At 42.8% G+C, this 27,266-nt stretch overlaps 2 protein-coding genes across 2 annotated transcripts; one reads left to right on the top strand and one right to left on the bottom strand.

Annotated features, from left to right (window-relative positions):
* The first annotated feature begins 192 nt into the window (after window positions 1-192).
* On the top strand, window positions 193-13,339 carry adkb (adenosine kinase b). Its single transcript, XM_034309204.2, is given in 12 exon segments — window positions 193-300; window positions 4,267-4,341; window positions 4,802-4,855; window positions 6,453-6,531; window positions 7,196-7,228; window positions 7,230-7,369; window positions 7,524-7,632; window positions 7,851-8,021; window positions 8,346-8,381; window positions 8,769-8,883; window positions 10,069-10,155; window positions 12,571-13,339. Coding segments are annotated over 12 exon segments (1,077 nt in total). The 5' UTR covers window positions 193-247; the 3' UTR covers window positions 12,696-13,339.
* Window positions 13,330-27,266, bottom strand: LOC113524870 (dual specificity phosphatase 29). The gene is given in 7 exon segments (XM_053238750.1): window positions 13,330-15,099; window positions 18,654-18,877; window positions 20,499-20,665; window positions 26,457-26,625; window positions 26,627-26,660; window positions 26,774-26,986; window positions 27,126-27,266. Coding segments are annotated over 7 exon segments (1,056 nt in total). The 5' UTR covers window positions 27,130-27,266; the 3' UTR covers window positions 13,330-14,854.

The raw sequence follows: 27,266 nt of genomic DNA, 5'->3' as shown, positions 1-27,266 counted from the left end.
AGGTATGAGAGGAATGAAGAAAAGAGAACATCACCCAGCATGAGAGGAAAATCCTGATCCTTCTACTGACATCACTACACACAGCTGGTGTGTGTGTGTGTGTGCGCGCGCGCGCGTGTGTGTGTGTGCGTGTGTGTGTGTTTATGCGCGCGTGTGTGTGTGTGTGTGTGTGTGTGTGTGTTTATGCGCGTGTGTGTGTGAGTGTGTGTGTGAGTGTGTGTGTGTGTGTGTGTGTGTGTGTGGCGCGATGGCTCAGCAGCAGGATGCTCACACAGAGACAGCAGTGTGTAAAACACTCAGGTAAGAGATTAATAAACACACATCACTCACACTGTCCTGCTTCAGTGCTGCTTTAGCATGTGGCTAAAGGGGGAGGAGTCTGAGTGTAGATCGGAGAGACAGAGATCAGATTTTTGCTAGTTAGCATTAGCATTAGCATCACTGAGACTGCACATGCTGTGTCACTTCTGATCTGGACACATACACAGTGTTAAACACGTGATAACATGAGGTCTGAAATCGTAACATGACATGTCTGATCTCTAACAGCACTGAGGTCTGAAATCGTAACATGACACGTCTGATCTCTAACAGCACTGAGGTCTGAAATCGTAACATGACACGTCTGATCTCTAACACAGCACTGAGGTCTGAAATCGTAACATGACACGTCTGATCTCTAACACAGCACTGAGGTCTGAAATCGTAACATGTCACGTCTGATCTCTAACACAGCACTGAGGTCTGAAATCGTAACATGACACGTCTGATCTCTAACACAGCACTGAGGTCTGAAATCATAACATGTCTGATCTCTAACAGCACTGAGGTCTGAAATCGTAACATGTCTGATCTCTAACAGCACTGAGGTCTGAAATCGTAACATGTCTGATCTCTAACAGCACTGAGGTCTGAAATCGTAACATGTCTGATCTCTAACAGCACTGAGGTCTGAAATCATAACATGTCTGATCTCTAACAGCACTGAGGTCTGAAATCGTAACATATCTGATCTCTAACACAGCACTGAGGTCTGAAATCTTAACATATCAACATGTCTGATCTCTAACACAGCACTGAAGTCTGAAATCGTAACATGTCTGATCTCTAACACAGCACTGAAGTCTGAAATCGTAACATGACACGTCTGATCTCTAACACAGCACTGAGGTCTGAAATCGTAACATGACATGTCTGATCTCTAACACAGCACTGAGGTCTGAAATCGTAACATGACATGTCTGATCTCTAACACAGCACTGAGGTCTGAAATCTTAACATATCAACATGTCTGATCTCTAACACAGCATTGAGGTCTGAACTCGTAACATGGCATGTCTGATCTCTAACAACACTGAGGTCTGAAATCATAACATGTCTGATCTTTAACACAGCACTGAGGTCTGAAATCGTAACATGTCTGATCTCTAACACAGCACTGAGGTCTGAAATCGTAACATAACAAGTCTGATCTCTAACACAGCGCTGAGGTCTGAAATCGTAACATAACATGTCTGATCTCTAACAGCACTGAGGTCTGAAATCGTAACATAACATGTCTGATCTCTAACACACAGCCAGGGTGCACATACTTTTGTCAGTAAACAGCATTTTCGGGGGCCAAGCACCCAGACTTCACAGACGCGCTGTAATTGTTGCTGAAACAATCACGGGAAAGCAGAGTTATAACTTCAGGCGAAGGGATTCCAGAGTGATTTGTAGTTTCACTCATGATGTGTAGGTTTTGACCAGTAGGTGGCGGTGGCATGAAATTTGTCTCAGGTCAGTTAGCCTCAGGTCCTGGTCCTGAAGATGCCTACCAAGTTCTGTGTCAGTGTGCAGAGTCGTTGCTGAGATACAGCCTCACTTCCTGTTTGGCGGCGTCGCTGTCAGATTCGTTGGCCAATTACGGACAAACCCTTTGGATTATTCAAAATTCTTTTGAAATTTTGTGAGGCTTACTCTGAAGATGACCTGTGAAAAAATTTGTAGGAGAAGCAGCGAAAAAACAGTTTTTGACAAAATCCAAGATGGCGGAAAATCTAGTTAGGTGGAAATTGACGTGATCGGGTGCGTTGAACTCGACTCTGCGGGGAATCCTGGGATGGCTGGCTTTTAAATTTTGGACACATGGTTCAAAAGTTATGATCATAAACGTACTTCCAAATTAGACCCAAATTTGACCAGATGGTGGCGCTAGAGCGTTGGCATAACTTGGCCCAAATTTGGTCAGAATGTACCTTAAACCCTCCGCGATCAGTGTGACACATTTCCCAACTTTTTACCAGACGGTTCTGTGGACTGCTATAGACACCACAGAAGAAGAAGAAGAAAAAGAAGAAGAAGAAAACATAGAATAACAATACGGTGCATCTTCGGTGCTTGGCCCCCTAATTAAAGAAGAAGTAGAATAACAACAACAACAACAACAATAATAACAATAACAATAATAACAATAATAATAATAATAATAATAATAATATACAATTTCAGGAATATGTAAATAAATAGAAATAATTTATAAATAAAGTAAGTAAATAATAAATATAGAAAATTAGTGAAATACATAAAGGTAAAATTCATAAACAAAGACAAACATAATAATAATAATAATAATAATAATAATAATAATGATGATTTTGCCATTTATAAAAAAAAGTTAATACTTTTATTTATTTTTATTTATTTAATTTTTACAGATCTGTTCTTCTCAATCTTGTTCTTCATTTTGCTTTTTATTTTATTTATTTATTTATTTTTTTTTTAATTTATCGCGTGATTATTTCAGACTGAACATTGCTTCCACCAATCAAATTCCGATATAATCGCCTTGCCTTCTCGGTGTCTCCGCCCACCCGTTGATGTTAGCCAATCAGCTGTGGCGGTGGTTGCGAGGGCGTTTCCGGTTTCGCTGACGTTTCCGCGAGGCCATTGCACAGCACGCGCTGCTCCCGCTGCTGTCACAGCCTGTTGCTCTCCGAGTGTGGTTCCGGCGCGCGCGGCCGTTCTGTCCCACAGGTTCTGACCCGCTTCCGTTCTGACGTCATGCCCACAGCCAGGTGAGTTACCTAGCGACCGAGAGAACAGCTGGAGGAGAGGAAAAACATTACAAAATGGCGGAGTTTATTTACATACAGAGTGCGTTTAATAAACAGCCGCTGTGTGTGTGTGTGTGTGTGTGTGTGTGTGGTGGTTGGCTGTTTTGTGGAGACTAGTTTAAGCTTCATGGAGTGAATTTGTCAATGAAAGTGTGTGTGTGTGTGTGTGTGTGTGAGAGTGTGTGAGTGTGTCTAAGTAAGTGAGAAAAGCCTTTAGTCAGCACTAAGCCATGTGTTCGACATTGACATGTGAGACCCCCCTGGAACCTGACACACACACACACACACACACACACACACACACACACACACACACACCGTACATGATTTACACACATGTGGTATGTCTCCCTCTTTTCTGTGTAAAATAATTCAATGCAATTTCAGATTTATTGACATGGAAAGTGAAATGAAATGGGCGTGTCTAAGTGCTCAGTGCTGGCAGAGGTGAAGTGCTCCTTCTCTCTCTCTCTCTCTCTCTCTCTCTCTCGTCAGACGGTTTTTCTGCCTTGCTTTGATCATTAATGGTGAAATACGTCCAGAGCGCTGTCATTTCCTGTCAGGTGTTCATTAGAGAGACAGCGTACGCTAGACTTGGGTCACACAGTGTCACTTGGTACCATGTTGGTACTGGAGCAATTTAGGAGGATGAGTAAATGAGGGTGATACCGATCCGATACCCATTTTCAGTAGGAATGTAGGTACGAGTGTCGGTACGAGTGTCAGTACGAATGTAACTACGAATGTAGGTATGAGTGTCGGTACGAGTGTCGGTACGAATGTAACTACGAATGTAGGTATGAGTGTCAGTACGAGTGTCGGTACGAGTGTCGGTACGAGTGTAGGTACGAGTGTCGGTACAAGTATCGATGCGCCCTTAGTAATTGCAGTACTGATGCTCACTGTGTGTTATTCTCTCTCTCTCTCATACATTCTCTCTCTCTCTCTCTCTCTCTCTCACACACACATTCTCTCTCTCTCTCTCTGTCTCTCTCTCTCTCTCTCTCTCACATTCTCTCTCTCTCTCCCTCTCTCTCTCTGTGTCTCTCTCTCTCTCTCTCACATTCTCTCTCTCTCTCTCTCTCTCTCTCTCTCCCTCTCTCTCTCTGTGTCTCTCTCTCTCTCACACATTCTCTCTCTCTCTCTCTCTCTCCCTCTCTCTCTGCAGTGAGAACGCTCTGTTCGGGATGGGTAATCCCCTGCTGGACATCTGTGCCGTAGTGGACAAAGACTTCCTGGACAAGTAAGTGAAACAGCCATCGTCTCTTTAGGACGCATTATTTTGTCCTGAGGTGGAGTTTGTGGCTTCCAGGCCTGGACTTCCTCGTGTCTAAGTGTGGGCTTCCGGCATCGATCAGGAGACTGCTGGCTTCCTGCTGGCTCATTGTGCCCGCTCCGAGGCTTCTTGTGTCTCAGCAGGCGCTTCGTGCAGCCCGGTTGGGTTTTCTTCCCCGAAATAAGGATTTCTGCGTGCAAATGGGGCTTTTTCTGACCAAGTGGAGGTTTTTTGCCCAAGGAACCAAATCATGGGCTTCTTAAGTGTGGGATTCTCATGCTAAACTGTTTTTCTCTATCAAACTTCAGGCTTTTTCTTTCTTCAGTCTCCATTATTCACATAGGACAGACTTTAGACAAGATTAAAATGACTAAATATCACAGTGTAACTGATTACCGTGTGTGTGTGTGTGTGTGTGTGTGTGTAGGTATGGCCTGAAGCCTAATGATCAGATCCTGGCAGAGGAGAAGCACAAAGCACTGTGAGTATGACTGCAAAGTTTAGAAATGTAGACAAAAGCTTAAAAATAAGCTAGGGTTACTGTTAATTACCCTAACCCCTAAGCACTAAGCACTAACCCCTAAGCACTAACCCCTAACTCCCCAAGCACTAACCCCCAAGCACTAACCCCTAAGCACTAACCCCTAAGCACTAACCCCTAAGCACTAACCCCTAAGCACTAACCCCTAAGCACTAAGCACTAACCCCTAAGCACTAACCCCTAACTCCCCAAGCACTAACCCCCAAGCACTAACCCCCAAGCACTAACCCCTAAGCACTAAGTACTAACCCTTAAGCACTAACCCCTAAGCACTAAGTACTAACCCTTAAGCACTAACCCCTACCTCCTAAGCACTAACCCCTAAGCACTAACCCCTAAGCACTAACCCCTAAGCACTAACCCCTAAGCACTAACCCCTAAGCACTAACCCCTAAGCACTAAGTACTAACCCTTAAGCACTAACCCCTACCTCCTAAGCACTAACCCCTAAGCACTAACCCCCAAGCACTAACCCCCAAGCACTAACCCCCAAGCACTAACCCCTAAGCACTAACCCCTAAGCACTAACCCCTAACTCCCCAAGCACTAACCCCCAAGCACTAACCCCCAAGCACTAACCCCCAAGCACTAACCCCCAAGCACTAAGTACTAACCCTTAAGCACTAACCCCTACCTCCTAACCCCTACCTCCTAACCCCTACCTCCTAAGCACTAACCCCTAAGCACTAACCCCTAAGCACTAACCCCTAAGCACTAAGTACTAACCCTTAAGCACTAACCCCTACCTCCTAAGCACTAACCCCTAAGCACTAACCCCTAAGCACTAACCCCTAAGCACTAACCCCTAAGCACTAAGTACTAACCCTTAAGCACTAACCCCTACCTCCTAACCCCTACCTCCTAACCCCTACCTCCTAACCCCTACCTCCTAAGCACTAACCCCTAAGCACTAACCCCTAAGCACTAACCCCTAAGCACTAACCCCTAAGCACTAAGTACTAACCCTTAAGCACTAACCCCTACCTCCTAAGCAATAACCCCTAAGCACTAAGCACTAACCCCTACCTCCTAAGCACTAACTTCTAACCCCTACCTCCTAAGCACTAACCCCTAACTCCCCAAGCACTAACCCCTAACCCCTACCTCCTAAGCACTAACCCCTAAGCACTAACCCCTAAGCACTAACCCCTAACCCTTAAGCACTAACCCCTACCTCCTAAGCACTAACCTTTAGTGCCATGTGTTGTTTAGAAAAACCTACAGAAATGTTAAAGTTTTCAGTTATATTTTCCAATAAATATCTAGTATAATTTGATGTATAACAAGAAAACAGGAGGAGAAATAAGGCGTTCTGTACAATGAAAGATTTGGTGAGTGTAACAGTATAAAAGTATACAGTAGTGTGAGAAACACTGCCACCTGCTGGAGCAGAGCAGAACAATTACACAGCAGTCTCATTAATAACAACAATAATAATAATAAATGTTTAATTTATACACAACATAAAAACCTCATATAATGGTAATGAAGAGTCCTGCTGATTGTGTGTGTGTGTGTGTGTGTGTGTGTGTTCCAGGTTCGATGAGCTTGTGAAGAAGAGTAAAGTGGAGTACCATGCAGGCGGCTCGACGCAGAACTCTGTTAAAGTAGCGCAGGTGAGTCTCTCTGTGGCTGTTAAAGGAAATTAATCAGCGACGGCGTGGTGTGATGAAGCGGAGTTACTGTTACCGCTCTGAAGTGGATTATTTTCCTCTAACAGCACGTCCTCAAGTGTTTTATTCCTCTTACGCCACAGCAATTTACCAGCAATTCAAATCTTTTAATTATTACAAATGACACATCATACTTTTTTTCCGTTTATAGTTACATTTAACGTGGAACGCCGGTGAAACAAGTTAGTTCCTGTTCTCACTTACGTTATAGCAGCTACAAACAGTCGTTCTCAGTTTCTAAAACAACAAAACGCAGCTTGTTGCGCATGTTACCGAGAAACCGCAAAGAAGCGTAAACTCCTCTGTCCTGCTGAAGATGTCGGAAAATTTAAAGTTACAGCTTTACCTCTGACTGCTACAAAGCACTGACACTGGAGACTCCTTCCATCCATGTTACAAACACACCTAAAAACAAGTCGCTGTGAATGAGCTGTTGCTATAGAAACAATAACGTATTTGATCGAACGCATTAATATAAACCTGCGCTACTGTCAGAGCTGCTGTTATAGACAATTAATCAACACCTTCTGACCAATCACAATCCAGTAATAGTCCGTGTGTGTGTGTGTGTGTGTGTGTGTGTGTGTGTGTGTGTGTGTGTGTTCAGTGGATGATCCAGGAGCCCCACAAGGTGGCGACGTTTTTTCGGCTGTATAGGGAAAGATCACTTTGGGGAGATCCTGAAGCAGAAAGCGGCTGAAGCTCACGTGGACGCTCATTATTACGAGCAGAACGAACAACCGACAGGAACCTGCGCAGCCTGCATCACCGGGGACAACAGGTCTCACACACACACACACACACACACACACACAGGTCATTACACTCCAGTTATATAGTTTCACCATAATGTTACACCTGTTACACTGTACCTAATTTTAGCTCTCGTGTGTGTGTGTGTGTGTGTGTGTGTGTGTGTGTGTGTGTGTGTGTAGGTCTCTAGTTGCTAACCTGGCAGCTGCAAACTGTTACAATAAGGAGAAACATCTGGATCTGGAGAGCAACTGGAGCCTGGTGGAGAAAGCGAGAGTCTACTACATCGCTGTGAGACACACACACACACACACACACACACACACTCTCTCTCTCTACAGTCAACATTAGCTTCAGAGTATCTTAGGTAATATGGTGATGAAACAATTGCGGTAGTGTAACAAACTGTGGGTGTGTGTGTGTGCGTCTGTGTGTGCGTCTGTGTGTGCGTCTGTGTGTGCGTCTGTGTGTGCGTGTGTGTGTGTGTGTGTGTGTGTGTGTGTGTGTAGGGCTTCTTCCTGACCGTATCTCCGGACTCGGTGTTGAAGGTGGCCAGACACGCGAGTGCCCACAACAAGATCTTCGGCCTGAACCTGTCGGCTCCCTTCATCAGTCAGTTCTTCAAAGAGCCGCTGATGAGCGTCATGCCCTACGTCGACATCCTGTTCGGCAACGAGACGGTGTGTGTGTGTGTGTGTGATGAGTTAATTTTGATATATTTGGACATATTAGACACACTACTGTCCTGCTACTGACATCGTAATTAGAGTTGTATTATTTAAAATTATTTGTTGTTTTATTTTTTATTCATTATTCTTCATTTTCACCTTTATGCATTTCTTATTTTTCTGTATTCATTTATACATTAATTGTTGTATTTTTTTATTATTTTGATATTTTTCTAATAATAATAATAATATTTCTAATAATAATTAATGTGTTTGTATTTATTATTTTAAATATTTCATTCGTTTTTTTAAATATGTAATCTTTTTGTTTTGCAGGAAGCAGCTGCGTTTGCAAAGGAGCAGGGATTTGAGGTGAATGTGCACACACACACACACACACACACACACACACACACACACACGGCTGATGACTGAGAGACTATCCGGAGTTGACACTTTGTACACTTTACGCTCCAAACCACACACCACAATACTAAATCATAATACAAGATCAAAGCAACCACAACACAGCTTTCTTGGTTACCATGACAACCGTCTGATGCTAATAATACACCTGAAACTTCATCACACCTCACCCCGGGCTGCTGTGGTTACACTAGACATGACAAAGACACACTTTATTAGGGTATGTGTAGTCTGAGTGCAGCCTAGCACAGGCCAGAACGCAAATGTGTGTGTGTGTGTGTGTGTGTGTGTGTGTGTGTGTGTGTGTGTGTGTGTGTGTGTGTGTGTGTGTAGGCGGATGATATCGAAGAGATTGCGCGCAGAGTGCAGCTCCTCCCCAAAGTGAACAAGAACAGACAGAGGATCGTGGTGTTCACTCAGGGACAGTATGATACGGTCGCCACTGTGGGTACGACACACACACACACACACACACACACACATACACACACACACACACACACACACTGTGGAACACATCCAGCACTCACACTGATAACCCCTTAATATTGCTGATATTCACTTTAAGACTACATTCTAAAATAAGACACATTCTCCCAGCGCTCCCAAAAGGGTTACAGTGATTCACACTGCTTACTGTTACTCTGGCAAAAACACACACACACACACACACACACACACAAAACATTAACTTCCTTATGTAGATAATAGCATTTCTTCTGAAAAACATTTGGGGCAAAAATAGTGAAACTCTAAAGACTATTTATTATAAATGCAAAACAGGTTTTTAATTTACTCTCAGTCTCTAAAAATTCTCATGATAACCATTTCTCTCTCTCTGTCTCTCTCTGTCTCTCTCTCTGTGTCTCTCTCTGTCTCTCTCTCTCTCTCTCTCTCTCTCTCTCTCTCTCTGTCTCTCTCTGTCTCTCTCTCTGTGTCTCTCTCTGTCACTCTCTCTCTCTCTCTCTGTGTCTCTCTCTCTCTTCCTCCCTCTCTGTCTCTCTCTCTCTGTCTCTCTGTCTTCTCTCTCTCTGTCTCTCTCTGTCTCTCTGTCTTCTCTCTCTCTGTCTCTCTCTGTCTCTCTGTCTTCTCCCTCTCTGTCTCTCTCTCTCTGTGTCTCTCTCTCTCTTCCTCCCTCTCTGTCTCTCTCTCTCTGTCTCTCTGTCTTCTCTCTCTCTGTCTCTCTCTCTGTGTCTCTCTGTGTCTCTCTCTCTGTCTCTCTCTCTGTCTCTCTCTCTGTCTCTCTCTCTGTCTCTCTCTCTCTCTGTCACTCTCTCTCTCTCTCTGTGTCTCTCTCTGTGTCTCTCTCTCTGTGTCTCTCTCTCTCTTCCTCCCTCTCTGTCTTCTCTCTCTCTGTCTCTCTCTCTCTGTCTCTCTGTCTTCTCTTTCTCTGTCTCTCTCTCTGTCACCCTCTCTCGCTGTCTCTCTCTCTCTCTCTCTCTCTCTCTCTCTCTCTCTCTCTTCCTCTCCCTCTCTCTCTCTCTCTCTCTCCCTCTCCCTCTCCCTCTCCCTCTCTCTCTCCCTCTCCCTCTCCCTCTCCCTCTCCCTCTCCCTCTCCCTCTCTCTCTCTCTCTCCCTCTCCCTCTCCCTCTCCCTCTCCCTCTCCCTCTCTCTCTCTCTCTCTCTCTCTCAGGTGAGAAGGTGACGAGGTTCCCGGTGTTGGATATTGATCAGAATGATATTGTGGACACTAACGGAGCAGGAGACGCTTTTGTAGGAGGTGAATAATTGACTTTCTCTTTGCGTATGACTGTGTGTGATCTGTCCTGATCCTGATCCTGATCTATATTCCTGTTTAATATAATGTACATAATGATATAAAGCCAGCGTTACAGCTGTAAGCCAGTGTCTACAGAAGACTGAAGGTCGGTAATGAATCAGAAACTCTGAAACCAAAACTGTTTCCGAAGGTCCAGATTGTGATTCTGACTCAAAGTGACGTTAATGTGGCTCTGTTACTATTAAAAATGTCCTGTACTAGAACTTGTGCATCAAACCCATCTGAGGTTACACAAATAACTTTCAAAATATAACTAAAATACTTTTAAATATATATATATATATATATATATATATATATATATATATATATAGTAATGATAATAAATATAGCTCCTAATAGTAAATATAGCTGCAAACAGCGATTAAGGGGGCCAAGCACTTTTGCCCCTACTCCTTGGAGTGCAAAGGAGCAAGACTATAAGCCATTGACTATAAGCACTTGTTTCCAAGGAGATAGACTATCAAAACATCAGGCAAAACATCAGTCCGTTGCTAAGATACTGCCCCACTTCCTGTTTTCAGGAGCACACCCAAATTGCAAAAGAACTCGAAGCTTGCTTGTTAACTTTAGATCATGTTGCTAAACATATAGTATGTTGACAAGTTTGGCATCAGTATGTAAAAGTGTTGCTGAGATATGCTCTTATCTCCTGTTTGGTGACTCAACCGTCAAATTTATTTACACGTTATGGACGAAAGATCATGCATGTCAAAAATCCAAGAAACAAGTTGTGTTGATGTTGGTTTCACGAAGCTGTGATCAAAAATTCCGTGATGATTGGACAAAATTGATAGGAGAAGAAGCAAAAGAGAATTTTTTGTTATTTTGCAAAATTGCAGAGTGTCTGTTTGAGGAACCATAAATCTGTTACATCAGAAATTATAGCGCCACCTGCAGGTTATTTACTCATCTATAAAGTTTGGTTAGAATACGTCACACTGTTGCCGAGATATGCCCTCACTTCCTGTTTGGCAACTTCACAATCAAATGTGTTTGCATGCTATGGACAAACTGTCCATGATATCAAAAATCTGAGATATGTGTTTTGTTTGAGATGGTCTCACAATGCTGTGATCCACATTTAATGATGATTGGACAAAATTTGTAGGAGGAGAAGTGAAAAAGACTGAAATGGCCAGAAAAGCAGTTCAATCTAATCAGCCAATCATGTGGCAGCAGCATAAAATCATGCAGATGCAGGTCATGAGCTTCAGTTAATGTTCACATCAAACATCAGCATGAAGAAACAGTGTGATCTCTGTGACTTTAACCGTGGCATGGTTGCTATTGTAGCTCATCCACCTCAAGGTTTGATGTGTTGTGCGTTCTGAGATGCTTTTCAGCTCACCACGGTTGTAAAGAGTGATTATTTGAGTTACTATAGACTTCCTGTCTGGCAGCTCAGACCAGTCTGGTCTTTCTCCTCTGATCTCTCTCATTAACACGGTGTTTCAGCTGCAGATCCTCAGCTCACTGGATGTTTTTTGTGTTTCGCACCATTCTGTGTAAACTCTAGAGACTGTTGTGTGTGTGAAAATCCCAGCAGGAGATCAGCAGGTTCTGAAAAACTCAAACCAGCGCATCTGACACCAACAACCATGTCACGGATAAAGTCACAGAGATCACACTGTTTCTTCATTCTGATGTTTGATGTGAACATTAACTGAAGCTCTTGATCTGTATCTGCACTGTGCTGCTGCTGCTACATGATTGGCTGATTAGATAACTGCATGAATGTGCAGGTGTACAGGTGTTCCTAATAAAGTGGATGGTTAGTGTATGTCCATATTTGCTCTTTTGTTGGTGCTAGAGGGGTTGGGAGGTGTACACCAAAACTGCTCTGAGACTGTCTTCTGTCACTGTGCTAAATTTTAATAAAAAGCGTATGAAGCGTTCTCTGGGCTGCTGTAAGATTTCAGTGGAGCAGGAAACAAACTCTGCAGTTTGCTCTAATGCTTGAAGAGCAGCGCCACCTAGAGGACTGTACAGCAGACTGTACCTTTCCAATTTTTTTCCAATCTCCTCTGATGTTTTCTACTGAAATTCTACTGAAGTTTGGTTTTATTTCCAACTAATATAAGCAAATAAGAAATTAAAGTCTATTTTTGTGGTTTTGTTTTCATGTTTTTCACTGGGAAATGAAATAAAAATAATACCATGATGATGTATATGATGTTTTTTAAATACCTACCAGAGCAGGGTGACGTACAGCTTGGTATTTACTTTGTTTAATAAAAGATAAATAATGGAATTTGGGATAACGGGAGTCCAGATATTGGGGTTTGAGTGTCCAGATATATGGCTAAACACCAAAACTCCATATTTCTGTGTGTGTGTGTGTGTGTGTTTCAGGGTTCCTCTCTGAGCTGGTTCAGGAGAAATCCCTGGAGCAGTGTATCCATGCAGGTCACTACGCCGCGAACGTCATCATCCGACGCTCTGGATGCACCTTCCCTGAGAAACCAGACTTCCATTAACATACCTCGCTCGCTCTCTCTCTCTCTCTCTCTGTCTCACTCTCTCTCTCTCTCTCTCTCTCTCTCTCTCTCTCTCTCAATCCACCTCTTTCTCATACATCTTAAGCGACATGACTCGCGTGCCTCTACTTTTGTTTACAGTTGCTTCCAGGGCATTCTTAAGCAAAAAAAAAAAAAAAAAACTGCTATAATGACTTAAACTTGTTCGGTTGAGAACAGTGCAGCGAACAGCACTTCCTGAGCCTCCGCTACGTATCAGTGACAGGAAGTGATGCGTGAGCTCTGATTTTACACTCATACAAGTCTTGGAGAAAGAGACAAAGATGAACGCAGGTCTTTTTTTATTAGGTCCAAATGAGATAATGCAGCTCTGGTCGTATAAATCTCTGGAAATGATGCGATAAGGCATTGTTATGTCTGTGATGTAACTTTATTAACTGGAGTGTTTTAAAGTCTTTGTTATTAGCTTAGCAGTGTATATGTGTTTGTTTCTTGCAGCACACCAAACTCAAAAAAACACGCACAAGTGTTAAATATGCATGATGTACATCTTACACTGTCTTACAGTCGTGCACATACACTCTATATATATATATACACACACATACGTATGCACACACACTCCAATAAAGAAGTCATTATTATTCCTGTGTCACTTCTGCATTCGATGTGTGTGTGTGTGTGTGCGTGTGTGTGTGTGTGTGTGTGTTGCTGAACATTCCTTCTGTATTGCACATTGAAGTATTTTGGCCTAAACACACACCTCATTCAGTGTATCAGCTCATTACCATGTAACATGTAAGATCTGTGTTTTAGTGAGTGTTAGAGCCACACTGTGACCAGAATACCACTCCTAGGGAGAGTAGTGTGACTAGGTGGAGTATAGTGTGAGTAGGTGGAGTATAATGTCTGTAGTTTGAGTAGTATGAATGTAGGGTGAGTATAGTGTGACTAGTTGGAGTATAAAGTGTGTAGTATGAGTAGGATGACTAGGTGGAGTACAGTGTCAGTAGTGTTAGTAGTGTGACTAGGTGGAGTATAATGTCTGTAGTGTGAGTATAGTGTGAGTAGGTGGACTATAATGTCTGTGATGTGAGTAGTATGAATGTAGGGTGAGTATAGTGTGACTAGTTGGAGTATAAAGTGTAGTATGAGTAGGATGACTAGGTGGAGTATAAAGTGTGTAGGCTGAGTATAGTGTGGCTATGTGGAGTATAAAGTGTAGGGTGAGCAGGGTTGGTGTAGGCTGAGTATAGTGTGGCTAGGTGGAGTATAAAGTGTGTAGTATGAGGGTAGTGTGAGTATAGTGTGAGGAAGTGGAATATAAAGTGTGTATGGTGAGTAGTATTAGTGTAGGCTGAGTATAGTGTGGCTAGGTAGAGTATGAAATGTGTAGTATGTGTGTAGGCTGTGTATAGTGTGGCTAGGTGGAGTATAAAGTGTCTAGGCTGAGTAAAGTGTGACTAGGTGGAGTGTAAAGTGTGTAGTATGAGGGTAGCCCGAGTACAGTGTGTGTAGGGTGAGTGTAGTGTGGCTAGTATGAGGGTAGGCTGAGTACAGTGTGGCTAGGTGGAGTATAAAGTGTGTAGTATGTGTGTAGGCTGAGTATAGTGTGGCTAGGTGGAGTATAAAGTGTGTAGTATGTGTGTAGGCTGAGTATAGTGTGGCTAGGTGGAGTATAAAGTGTGTAGTATGTGTGTAGGCTGAGTATAGTGTGGCTATGTGGGGTATAAAGTGTGTAGTATGAGGGTAGGCTGAGTACAGTGTGTGTAGTGTGAGTATAGTGTGAGTAGGTGGAGTATAAAGTGTGTAGGGTGAGTATAGTGTGAGTAAATTATTAAATTATTATTTAATGAAATAAGTATTCAATAAAGAAATATTTATCTACGTAAAAATTTACACCTACCATACAGGTCACTTTGTAGTGCATCTGTTGCTCCATCCGTGAAAAGGGAGCACCATTAATGTAGGTACAAGACTTAAATGACTGAATAAACGTGCAACTCGGTGTACATTCTAGCACAGATACATGGACATACATGGGAAACGTTAACTAGCTAGCTGCAATGTCAGTAAATGATAAAATATTGATTTAAAGCGAATTGCACTCGTAACGAACTGACAGGAATTCATCTGACAGGAATTCTTTATTGTTGGTGTTATTGTTTGGTCCTCTCAGTACCGTCTGCAGTCTGTGTGTGTGTGTGTTCACTCCTCTGCTCCAGAAGGAAGGCATCGAGCTCCCTCAGCTGCTTCAGGAAGCCCCAGTTAGGGATGATCTGTCTGTGGCGCTTCACCTGCTCGATGGCCTCCACCAGCGTCATCTTTTCCTCAATCATCAGGTAGGCGAGGACCAGTGTAGCCGAGCGACTGCGTCCCATTACACAGTGTACTAGCAGCTTGTCTGAAACACAGGAAGGAACCAAGGAGAGGGAGCGAGACAGAGAAGGGGACAGATAGAGTGGTGTGCAGGGTAGAGTGCAAGAAGTAAAATACTGTATACAGGTGAGAAGCTAACACAGGTAAGCAAGAAGTGTGTATTAACTATAGAACACAGATATGTAAATGTAGTGTGAGTGTAAAGTGAGTGTGGTCAGAGGGTAGGGTGAGTATAGTGTGAGTGGTTAGAGTGTAGGATGAGTATAGTGTGAGTGTGGACAGAGGGTAGGGTGAGTATAGTGTGAGTGTGGACAGAGGGTAGGGTGAGTATAGCGTGAGTGTGGTTAGAGTGTAGGGTGAGTATAGTGTGAGTGTGGTTAGAGTGTAGGGTGAGTATAGTGTGAGTGTGGTTAGAGTGTAGGGTGAGTATAGTGTGAGTGTGGTTAGAGTGTAGTGTGAGTATAGTGTGAGTGCGGTCAGAGGGTAGGGTGAGTATAGTGTGAGTGTGGTTAGAGTGTAGGGTGAGTATATTGTGAGTGTGGTTAGAGTGTAGGGTGAGTATAGTGTGAGTGCGGTCAGAGGGTAGGGTGAGTATAGTGTGAGTGTGGTTAGAGTGTAGGGTGAGTATATTGTGAGTGTGGTCCGAGTGTAGGGTGAGTATAGTGTGAGTGTGGTTAGAGTGTAGGGTGAGTATATTGTGAGTGTGGTCCGAGTGTAGGGTGAGTATAGTGTGAGTGTGGTTAGAGTGTAGGGTGAGTATAGTGTGAGTGTGGTTAGAGTGTAGGGTCAGTATATTGTGAGTGTGGTCAGAGTGTAGTGTGAGTATAGTGTGAGTGTGGTTAGAGTGTAGGGTGAGTATAGTGTGAGTGTGGTCAGAGTGTAGTGTGAGTATAGTGTGAGTGTGGTTAGAGTGTAGTGTGAGTATAGTGTGAGTGGTCAGAGTGTAGGTGAGTATAGTGTGAGCGTGGTCAGAGTGTAGGGTGAGTATAGTGTGAGTGTGGTCAGAGTGTAGGATGAGTATAGTGTGAGTGTGGACAGAGTGTAGGGTGAATATAGTGTGAGTGTCGACAGAGTGTAGTGTGAGTATAGTGCGAGTGTGGTCAGAGTGTAGGGTGAGTATAGTGTGAGTGTGGTCAGAGTGTAGGGTGAGTATAGTGTGAGTGTGGTCAGAGTGTAGTGTGAGTATAGTGTGAGTATAGTGCGAGTGTGGTCAGAGTGTAGGGTGAGTATAGTGTGAGCGTGGCCAGAGTGTAGCGTGAGTATAGCGTGAGTGCGGACAGAGTGTAGGATGAGTATAGTGTTAGTGCGGACAGAGGGTAGGGTAAGTATAGTGTCAGTGTGGTCGGAGTGTAGTGTGAGTATAGTGCGAGTGTGGTCAGAGTGTAGTGTGAGTATAGTGTGAGCGTGGTCAGAGTGTAGGGTGAGTATAGTGTGAGTGTGGACAGAGGGTAGGGTGAGTATAGTGTGAGTGTGGACAGAGTGTAGGGTGAGTATAGTGTTAGTGTGGACAGAGTGTAGTGTGAGTATATTGTGAGTGTGGTCAGAGTGTAGTGTGAGTATAGTGTGAGTGTGGTTAGAGTGTAGGGTGAGTATAGTGTGAGTGTGGTCAGAGTGTAGTGTGAGTATAGTGTGAGTGCAGTCAGAGTGTAGTGTGAGTATAGTGCGAGTGCGGTCAGAGTGTAGGGTGAGTATAGTGTTAGTGTGGTCAGAGTGTAGTGTGAGTATAGTGTGAGTGTGGTTAGAGTGTAGGGTGAGTATAGTGTGAGTGTGGTCAGAGTGTAGGTGAGTATAGTGTGAGCGTGGTCAGAGTGTAGTGTGAGTATATTGTGAGTGTGGTCAGAGTGTAGTGTGAGTATAGTGTGAGTGTGGTTAGAGTGTAGGGTGAGTATAGTGTGAGTGTGGTCAGAGTGTAGTGTGAGTATAGTGTGAGTGTGGTTAGAGTGTAGTGTGAGTATAGTGTGAGTGGTCAGAGTGTAGGGTGAGTATAGTGTGAGCGTGGTCAGAGTGTAGGGTGAGTATAGTGTGAGTGTGGTCAGAGTGTAGGATGAGTATAGTGTGAGTGTGGTTAGAGTGTAGGGTGAGTATAGTGTGAGTGTGGTCAGAGTGTAGGGTGAGTATAGTGTGAGTGTGGTCAGAGTGTAGGGTGAGTATAGTGTGAGTGTGGTCAGAGTGTAGGGTGAGTATAGTGTGAGTGTGGTCAGAGTGTAGGGTGAGTATAGTGTGAGTGTGGTCAGAGTGTAGGGTGAGTATAGTGTGAGTGTGGTCAGAGTGTAGGGTGAGTATAGTGTGAGTGTGGTCAGAGTGTAGTGTGAGTATAGTGTGAGCGTGGTCAGAGTGTAGTGTGAGTATAGTGTGAGTGTGGTTAGAGTGTAGTGTGAGTATAGTGTGAGTGTGGTTAGAGTGTAGGGTGAGTATAGTGTGAGTGTGGTCAGAGTGTAGGTGAGTATAGTGTGAGCGTGGTCAGAGTGTAGGGTGAGTATAGTGTGAGTGTGGTCAGAGTGTAGGGTGAGTATAGTGTGAGTGTGGTTAGAGTGTAGGGTGAGTATAGTGTGAGTGTGGTCAGAGTGTAGGGTGAGTATAGTGTGAGTGTGGTCAGAGTGTAGGGTGAGTATAGTGTGAGTGTGGTTAGAGTGTAGGGTGAGTATAGTGTGAGTGCGGTCAGAGTGTAGTGTGAGTATAGTGTGAGTGTGGTTAGAGTGTAGGGTGAGTATAGTGTGAGTGTGGTCAGAGTGTAGTGTGAGTATAGTGTGAGTGTGGTTAGAGTGTAGGTGAGTATAGTGTGAGTGTGGTCAGAGTGTAGTGTGAGTGTGGTTAGAGTGTAGGGTGAGTATAGTGTGAGTGTGGTCAGAGTGTAGGATGAGTATAGTGTGAGTATAGTGTGAGTGCGGTCAGTGTGTAGGGTGAGTATAGTGTTAGTGTGGTCAGAGTGTAGTGTGAGTATAGTGTGAGTGTGGTCAGAGTGTAGGATGAGTATAGTGTTAGTGCGGACAGAGGGTAGGGTGAGTATAGTGTTAGTGCGGTCAGAGTGTAGGGTGAGTATAGTGTGAGTATAGTGTGAGTGTAGTGTCAGTGTGGTCAGTGTGTAGGGTGAGTATAGTGTGAGCATGGTTAGAGTGTAGTGTGAGTATAGTGTGAGTGTGGTCAGTGTGTAGGTGAGTATAGTGTGAGCGTGGTCAGAGTGTAGGGTGAGTATAGTTGAGTGTGGTTAGAGTGTAAGTGTCAGTGTGGACAGAGTGAACGGTTCTGCACAGTGTGAGTAGTGTAAGTTTAGAGTGAGTATATTGTGATCATAGTGTGATTTGTGTGAGTGTAAAACAATCAGTGTAAGGTGAACAAAATGAGTAGAGTGAGTATAGTGTGAGTGTGGTCAGAGTGTAGGATGAGTATAGTGTGAGTGTGGTCAGAGTGTGGGATGAGTAGAGAATGAATGAAGGAGAGTGTAGAACGACCAGTGCAAGGTGAAATGTTAGAATGAGTATAGTGTGAGTGTAGTGTGAGCACTATGACTGTAGGCTGAGCATAATGAGTGTAGGGTGAGTGTAATGTGAGGTTTCTAGTGTGTATCATGAAGTTTCTTACTCTGTGCATTACTCAGGACACGTCTCATATACTCAGCCATAGTGAAGAAGTGCACACTGATGTTGAATGAAGGAATGTCTTCTGCCTCGATGCCATAGTACTCTATGTCCATGTTGCTATAGTAACCAGCTCCAGTACATACACTGTTCCTCTCGCCTTCTGCAGCATTCAGAACGTGAGTCACACCCAGTTTCTGTAAGCTATAACGGTTCCGTGCTGTCTGCCTGTCACACACACACACACACACACACACATACACACACACAGTGATTATACCTCAACTTTTCCATTTAGTCAATTGGTTAACATTTGGCCTAGAGGACAGCAGTGTCTACTAAATATGAGACAAGAGTTTGTAGATCCACATATAAAGGACATTGACGCTCTTTCAATGTCCACATGCTGTACAGAGAAGGCTACTTTTTGGAAAAAGTAGGCAGTTGGTTAAAGGACATGGGACATGTCAACATTTTGAACAGAGAAGACAATTCTATTGGTTCATCCAATTCTAAGAAACATCTCTTCTTCAAAATGTCCACATTCCAGCAGTAGAAAAACTGGTAGAGCTTCATTTGAAAGACAAGGGACACATATTTAACAATGATGACACTTTAGTAGATCTAAAGGGTAAGGGAGATACTTATCCAAGTCTAATGCACATAGAAAAGACATGACATCCCTTTGTCCAAATTTTGGCCAGCAAAGACATCTTGTTGAGCTGTATCTCAAAAACATGGAGACTTATTCTAGTGCAATGATGTTCAAATTCTGGACACAGTGGGCAATTGGCAGATCTACATCTAATAAGAAGAGACCACTCTTTGTAGACAACATTTTAGGGGTATGACGTCCACATTCAGGACTAAGATGACTTTGTAGACCTACATGTAAAGGAGAAGGGCTGTTCCACCCAAGCACAACAATGTCCACATTGTGGCCAGAGAAGACAACTGTTTGAACAGCTTCTTCAAAGACAATGATGCCCAGTTTCTGGTCAAAAAATGTTTTTAGTAGATACAAAGGACATGAGACATGTCTTCAAGGACACCAGTGTCCATATTCTGGCCAAGGAGAACCATTGATAGATCTACACTTAAGAGGCAAGGGGCAGATAGATTTACAATTTATCTAAATGAATCTGTTGAGCTACATCTAAATCAAAAGCGACACTTCTTTAGGACAAATATTTAAGGGCACAGGACTCTTCATCAAGGACAACAAAGGCCACATTCTGGGCTAAAACAACAACTGGTGGAATTGTATCTATAGTGTAAGGGACAGAGAAGACAAATGGTAGACCTTCATGTAAAGGACAAGGGCTGTTCCCCTGAGGACCACAATGCTCACATTCTGGACAGAGGAGACAACTGGTTGAACATGTGTACCTTCTCCAAGGAAGATGGTGTCCACTTTCCAGGCAAAAATGTTATTGGTAAGTTTAAAATACATCATCTCCAAGAAGACCAATGTCCACATTCTGGCCAAGCAAATGACAAAATGTCCACATTCTGACCAAGACATCTAGGAGATCTACATCTAATGAAGAAGGAGTAGTGTATTGAGGAGAACTATGTCCATATTTTGCTCATAGAAGACGATTGGTAGACCTACATCTAAATGACAAGGGACATTTTCTGGCCAAGGAAACTGGCAGATCTGCATTTTAGATCTACTAACTGTTAGCCAATAGCAACTCCTTTAAGGACAGCAATGTCCACATCTCTGGTTACAGGACATTTACTGTATAGGCAACATCACTTGGTTACTGCAATAAATACACCAACTGCTGGACAGATGCTTATTTATATGTCTGGGATTTGGGTGAAAGATGTCTTGTGTACTCACTCATCTCCTATAAAGACGTTGGGCCACACTTCGTTGACGTGTGTGTACGCTACAGTGCTGCGCGCCAACAGCTTCCCCAGCTCGTAGTTACTGGGTGTCACGTATTCTTGATTTTCCTCAGGAACATCAGCCTTCAGACCAGACTTCAATCCATGAGACGCCATTTGTCATCTGGATTACATCTTGTAAACAACAATTACAACAATTAAATGAATTAATTAACAACAATTACAACAATTAAATAAATTAGGTCTGTCAGACATAATACAGAAGGCGTGGCCTCTGTCTGCTAGTCTCAGCGAAGGAGGTGTGGCCTGTGTGTCTGCTAGTCTCAGTGAAAGAGGTGTGGCCTGTGTGCCTGTCAGTCATAATAAAGGAGGTGTGGCCTGTGTGTCTGCTAGTCTCAGTGAAGGAGGTGTGGCCTGTGTGCCTGTCAGGCAAAATAAAGGAGGTGTGGCCTGTGTGCCTGTCAGGCATAATAAAGGAGGTGTGGCCTGTGTGCCTGTCAGGCATAATAAAGGAGGTGTGGCCTGTGTGCCTGTCAGGCATAATAAAGGAGGTGTGGCCTGTGTGCCTGTCAGTCATAATAAAGGAGGTGTGGCCTGTGTGCCTGTCAGTCATAATAAAGGAGGTGTGGCCTGTGTGTCTGCCAGTCTCAGCGAAAGAGGTGTGGCCTGTGTGCCTGTCAGTCTCAGCAAAGGAGGTGTGGCCTGTGTGCCTGTCAGTCTCAGCAAAGGAGGTGTGGCCTGTGTTCCTGTCAGTCTCAGCAAAGGAGGTGTGGCCTGTGTGCCTGTCAGTCATAATAAAGGAGGTGTGGCCTCTGTCTGCCAGTCTCAGTGAAGGAGGTGTGGCATGTGTGCCTGTCAGTCATAATAAAGGAGGTGTGGCCTGTGTGTCTGCCAGTCTCAGTGAAAGAGGTGTGGCCTGCGTGCCTGTCAGTCATAATAAAGGAGGTGTGGCCTGTGTGTCTGCCAGTCTCAGTGAAGGAGGTGTGGCCTGTGTGCCTGTCAGTCATAATAAAGGAGGTGTGGCCTGTGTTCCTGTCATTCATAATAAAGGAGGTGTGGCCTGTGTGTCTGCCAGTCTCAGTGAAGGAGGTGTGGCCTGTGTGCCTGTCAGTCATAATAAAGGAGGTGTGGCCTCTGTCTGCCAGTCTCAGTGAAGGAGGTGTGGCCTGTGTGCCTGTAAGTTCTAATAAAGCAGGTGTGAATTACATTGTTCCTTATTTCACATTGAAACAGCTCGAAATTGCTTTAAATGCATATTTTATAAATCAGATATTTTATAACCGTGTATCAGGATGTGGATTGTGTAAAACCCATAAACACTCCATGATAAGAGAGTCAAATATATGAGTGAAGCAGAATCGCTAGAAGAATCATTAAAATATAGAGAGACATGGAAACAACATTTCTGTGAGTTATTAGTAATTAAAAGACTAGTAAAGTGGTAGTGTGTAACAGTACAGTATGAAGGAGTTTGAGTATTTTTGTCCTGTTTAAGCTACATTAATTTTTTTTAAATTGGATTAATGTAGAAAGCTGAACATGCCAGAACTTACCACCGATTTCTCTGGAAGCTTTCAGTTTCGTCTTGTCTCTACGCAGTTCTTAAAGCTGTAGACAAGAACACGTGTGTGTGTGTGTGTGTGTGTGCGTGCGTGTGTGTGTGTGTGGGTTTTACTTGGGGTTAACTGCTTTAGTCTAGGAATGGAGTCAGGTTCAGACTATTTATAGAACTCTTACACACTTCTTACTCTGACACACAAGCACATTATGTTTAGATCTTATTTAGACGTGTCTTTCGGACAGCTGCTACTGTGATTAAAAACAACATGAAAATCAGTTTTTAATGCTGCAAATATTTTATTCATGATGCACCTAAAAATGAATTGAGATGAACTGTATAATAATACAGAATACAGTGATCAGATTTCAGACTGTCTGATCAGTGGCACCTCTGTGTCTCAGTCTCAGTGAAGGAGGCGTGGCCTATGTGTCTCAGTCTCAGTGAAGTAGGCGTGGCCTCTGTGTCTCAGTCCCAGTGAAGGAGGCGTGGCCTGAATGTGCCAGTCTCAGTGAAGGAGGCGTGGCCTCTGTGTGTCAGTCCCAGTGAAGGAGGCGTGGCCTATGTGTCTCAGTCTCAGTGAAGTAGGCGTGGCCTCTGTGTCTCAGTCTCAGTGAAGGAGGCGTGGCCTATGTGTCTCAGTGAAGTAGGCGTGGCCTCTGTGTCTCAGTCCCAGTGAAGTAGGCGTGGCCTCTGTGTGTCAGTCTCAGTGAAGTAGGCGTGGCCTCTGTGCCCAAAAAAGAATGACCAGTCATCCATTTTACACAAAACAAATGATGTCAAATATAGTTTCTTAACTTCAGCTCATGTTTAATGTCAATGCCCTCACTTCCTGTTTGGCGACTTAGCCATCAAATTTGTTTTCAGCTTATGGATGAAACATCACAGATATCAAAAATCCAAGATTTTTTTTTCTTTTGGACTGATTGCACAATTCTGTGATTCAAATTTTGTGATTTTTTTGTGGTTTTTGTGGTTTTTGTGGTAGACTGTGAAAGACTGAAAGTATAATGCTTTAATGATGTGTCTCAGTGACATGATACCACTTAGTGAGGATTCAGTGGTTAAACTCTCAGAAAAAAAGTTCTTCTTAAGACTTCATCGTATAGTTAAGGGTTCTTAGCTGAAGAGGTTTTACTCGGACCCCTTTCAACACATTTACATAAAGCCTTCAGTGTTTCTCCTGAGGGTCACACCGAATAACCGTAAAAGTATACGCGTAGCTGTGTACACACTTTAATGGCGATGTCATCAGCGTAATCTGACAGACACGAGGTGCTTTGATGGACAGTATAGAGCCAAAAGGAGAAGCAAAAACATTTTTAGCTGAAAATGCTCACACATACTGCGTCTGTTTTGTTTTGTTTTTTTTTGTGTATGTTTGTGTGAAAATTTGTCAAAATAATGCAGGCCATTCTTCATCCTTGCCATTTTAAAGGCTGATTAATTCAAGTGTCTGTATTCAAGAGTATTGCAAAAGTATTCAACCCCCCTGGAAGATTTGTCTGAACAACAAAAGATAAAAACACATATTCTTCCTGTCAGTATTTTTATTGCAAGCTCGTGTTCTCTTACAGTAAATTTTCAAAGTCAAAATTAATTATTGTTCAGCAAGAATAAAAAAAAAATGAAATATTTTCACATAGGAAATATTAAAACAGCCTGCATTTTCTGAACAAAACAAAAAAAAACACCTCAGTTGAACTGTCGTTGAAGAGACGGTCAGTCTGGAGCAAAGGAGTCAAAATGAAGAGTAAGGAGCTTTCTATGGACATGATAGATAAGATAATAACTGAGGAATAGGGTGTAAACTTCTATCTAAGAGGTTAGATGTCCCAGGAAGCGCTGTTTAATCAATAGTGAGGAAGTAGAACCTCCATCTCTCAAAACCTCCATCTCTTTGTCTCAAAACCCAGGACAAAAACGAGACAGAGGCTGGAGAGGGAAGATACAGTGAGGCCAACAGTCACTCTGAAGGAGTTACAGTACAGAATGGACATAAAGGAGTAGTATTATATATTATGGTGTGTAACTAAGGAGGGATTGGAAAGAGTTTGGTGATTTTTGTGTGTGTTAGGGGAGGTAATGGAGTTTTTATGGTATAAGAGGAATAAAGCATAGAAAAATAATCAACAGCAGGGTGATGTGATGAGAAGAAGTCAGGGATCTGCCACATTAAAGTTGATTATTTTTCTATAACAACACGTTTTAAAGTGTTCTGGAGTCCTGAAGACTGAAACAGCTTTATTTCTAAGTGAAACTGACACTGGAGACTCCTTCCAGATATGTTAAATAAATAAAAAATCAACAACTTTTCTTGGTTAATTTTAATCCGTTTATTACAAGGCTGTCCCTGTGTTTGAGATGTTACTATAGAAACGATAATGTACTAGTACGAGCGCATTAATATAAACCTGTGATTTGCAGAGCTGCTGTTATGGAACACCTTCTGACCAATCAGATTCGAGAGAGATTCAGCAGCGCTGTTTTGTAAAACGATACCATTTTTGGAGTTTGTGTTGAAGTGTGTTATGCTGATGTAAACGTTTGGGTTCTGTATTAAAGGAGCGGTTGTGTTAGGGTTGGTGTAGGTTTCTGTGATTTGTTGTTAAGGAAGGCTGTGATTGGAGGTTTTTTTTTTTTTTTGAGATGTGAGTTTAAGTAGTGGTTTGAATGTTTTTGATGTAAGGGTCTAGTTGCTGCTAGAATATTTGCAAGATGTGTTTACGTTAAAACAAAATTTGTTGTTTTTTTTTTGCAGGTCTGAGTAACCCTTTAAGCTCTGATCTGGAAACAGGAATATTGGTGGTTATGCCTGATCTGAAAGAGTTATAATGATGAAGCTAGTTTGTGTACTTTGGTTGGTCTCTTCCAGATTTCATGATTATTCAACAAAATTTCTAGGTGAAGAAGCAAACAGTTTAAAAGTTTCTCTCAAAATTCAAAATGGCCAACTTCCTGTTCGCTAGAAACAAGAATCTGGGTTTGATGTTAAATGGTTCAAAAGTTATAAGCAGTTTTATGGATTTGCTAATTATAGTCGCACCTAGAGGCGAATTTAGTCAAACCTCATTAAACTCCCTTACGATGAGGTTCTTCACTTATTTACAAAGTTTGGTCAAAATCCGTCACACGGTTGCTGAGATATGACATCACTTCCTTTGCCATCACGTTTGTTTGTACGTGATGGACAAACCGTCCTGTAAATCAAAAATCTGAGAAACGACTGGCCTCACGATGCTGCATGTTAAATTTGGTGATGATTCGACAAAATCCATAAGAGAAGAAATGAAAAAATAGAAAATCCAATATGGTGGAAACTGACATGATGGAGTCTGCTGCTGTTCTGACGGGGAATATGTCTTTTAGGAGGACGTTACTGTGTGTGTGTCTTATGAGTGTGTTGTGTATGTCTTTTGAGCAGGTTATGTCTATGCTTGAGTGAGTATACTATCTATGGCTCTGTTAAGTCTTTTATACGAGCAGCTAATCGGTTTTATGAGACAGTTATGTCTTATCTGGAGGATTTGTCTGTTTTATAATCAGGTCTATGAATTATGAACTGTATGTCTATGATGTGAGCAGGTTATGACTCTCTTATAATTGTCTTTTGTCTCTCGTATTAGCAAGTTACTTCTCTTAGCAGTTTTTTTTCTTCTATTTCTGTTCTATAAGCAGGTTATATCTGCCTTATGATCATGTTATGTCTATGTCTGTAGAGATTATGCATTTCCTATGAGCAGGTTATATCTGTTCTATGTACAAGTTATACTTGTTGTATGAATGTGCAATATATTTTCTGTGAGCAGGTTCTGTCTGTTGTGTGAAGATGTTCTTTTCTTTCTCTAGAAGGTTATTGCTTTTTTTAAATGAAAGCATTATTAAAAGTGCATTATGTCTGCTCTTCAAGGGGTTATGTCTGTTCCATGACTGGGTTATGTCTGTCCTATAAACAAGTTATGGCAGTGCACTGACACCTTTATGTTTTTGTACTGTATAATTGTTTCGATTGACAAAATACAAGATGGAAATCATTGTACATTTTCAACTGGCAATTGAAGAGTCTGATACTGATTATGTCTGCCTTATGAGCTTGTTATCTCTGCCTTATGAGCTTGTTATCTCTGCCTTATGAGCTTGTTATCTCTGTCTTATGAGCTTGTTATGTCTGTCTTGTCATGTCTGTCTTATGAGCTTAGTATATTTGTTTTATGAGCTCTTTATGTCTGTGTTATGAGCTTGTTACATCTGTCTTATGAGCTTGTGATATTTTTCTTATGAACTCTTTATGTCTGTGTTATGAGCTTGTTATGTCTGTGTTATGAGCCTTTCATGTCTGTCTTATGGACTCATTATGTCTCATTATGTTATGAGCTTGTCATGTCTGTCTTATGGCTGTCTTATGCCTTTTCTCTGCAGAGTGAGTCTAGCATCCAGGTCTCGTAGTTGCTCCAGAAATCCAACATTGGGCAGAATGTTCCGGTAACCTCGCACAGCCTCGATTGCCTCGGCAACCGTGAGTCTCTCGTAGATCATGAGGTATGCTAACACTAGCGTAGCTAACTCCCCGAGCACAGTGCACTAACACTTTCCCTGCTGAAGATCACACACACAACGTATAAACAAACACAGATTTTTTTTCTAAAATGAACTTCAGTAAATATTCAGCACTCAGAATGTTGAGTCAGCACTCGGCGTGGTGTTCTTACAGTCCCGGGTGAGAGCCGCGTGTATGAAGTCGGCCGTCGCGTTGAAGAAAACTGACAGGTCAAAGTCTCGGCTGTCTGGAGCTTCTACGCCGCGATACTGGATGTGTGCGTCGGAGTAAAAGGCGGAGCCTGTGTCTATGTGGGCGGGGCCATGTGCAGCATTCACGATATGGGTCACTCTCAGAGTCTTCAGCAGCGCTAGAGCCGTTGCGTCTGACACAAACACAAATTACTCGATTATTTACGCATGCAGATTGAGTGCACTGTGCTAAACTGGTAGCTATAAGGTAGCTATTCTTAGCAACATTAGCCTCATTGTTTGCGTTTGTTTAATAAGTGCTTTTTTACCTACGCATCAGAGATGATAATGTTGGGCCAGACTTCGTTAAACGGGTCCGAAGGGCGGCGACTTTTCAGCAGGAGGTCCAGTAGGATGCATGTGGGCGGAGTCTCATACCCAGACTCCACTTTTTCATTCGCTGTTGCTCTATCC

The sequence above is a fragment of the Pangasianodon hypophthalmus genome, chromosome 12, assembly GCF_027358585.1.
Source record: "Pangasianodon hypophthalmus isolate fPanHyp1 chromosome 12, fPanHyp1.pri, whole genome shotgun sequence".
Lineage (NCBI taxonomy): Eukaryota > Metazoa > Chordata > Actinopteri > Siluriformes > Pangasiidae > Pangasianodon > Pangasianodon hypophthalmus.
Note: the sequence above shows the minus strand (reverse complement) of the source record. Positions and strands in the feature narration are given on the sequence as shown.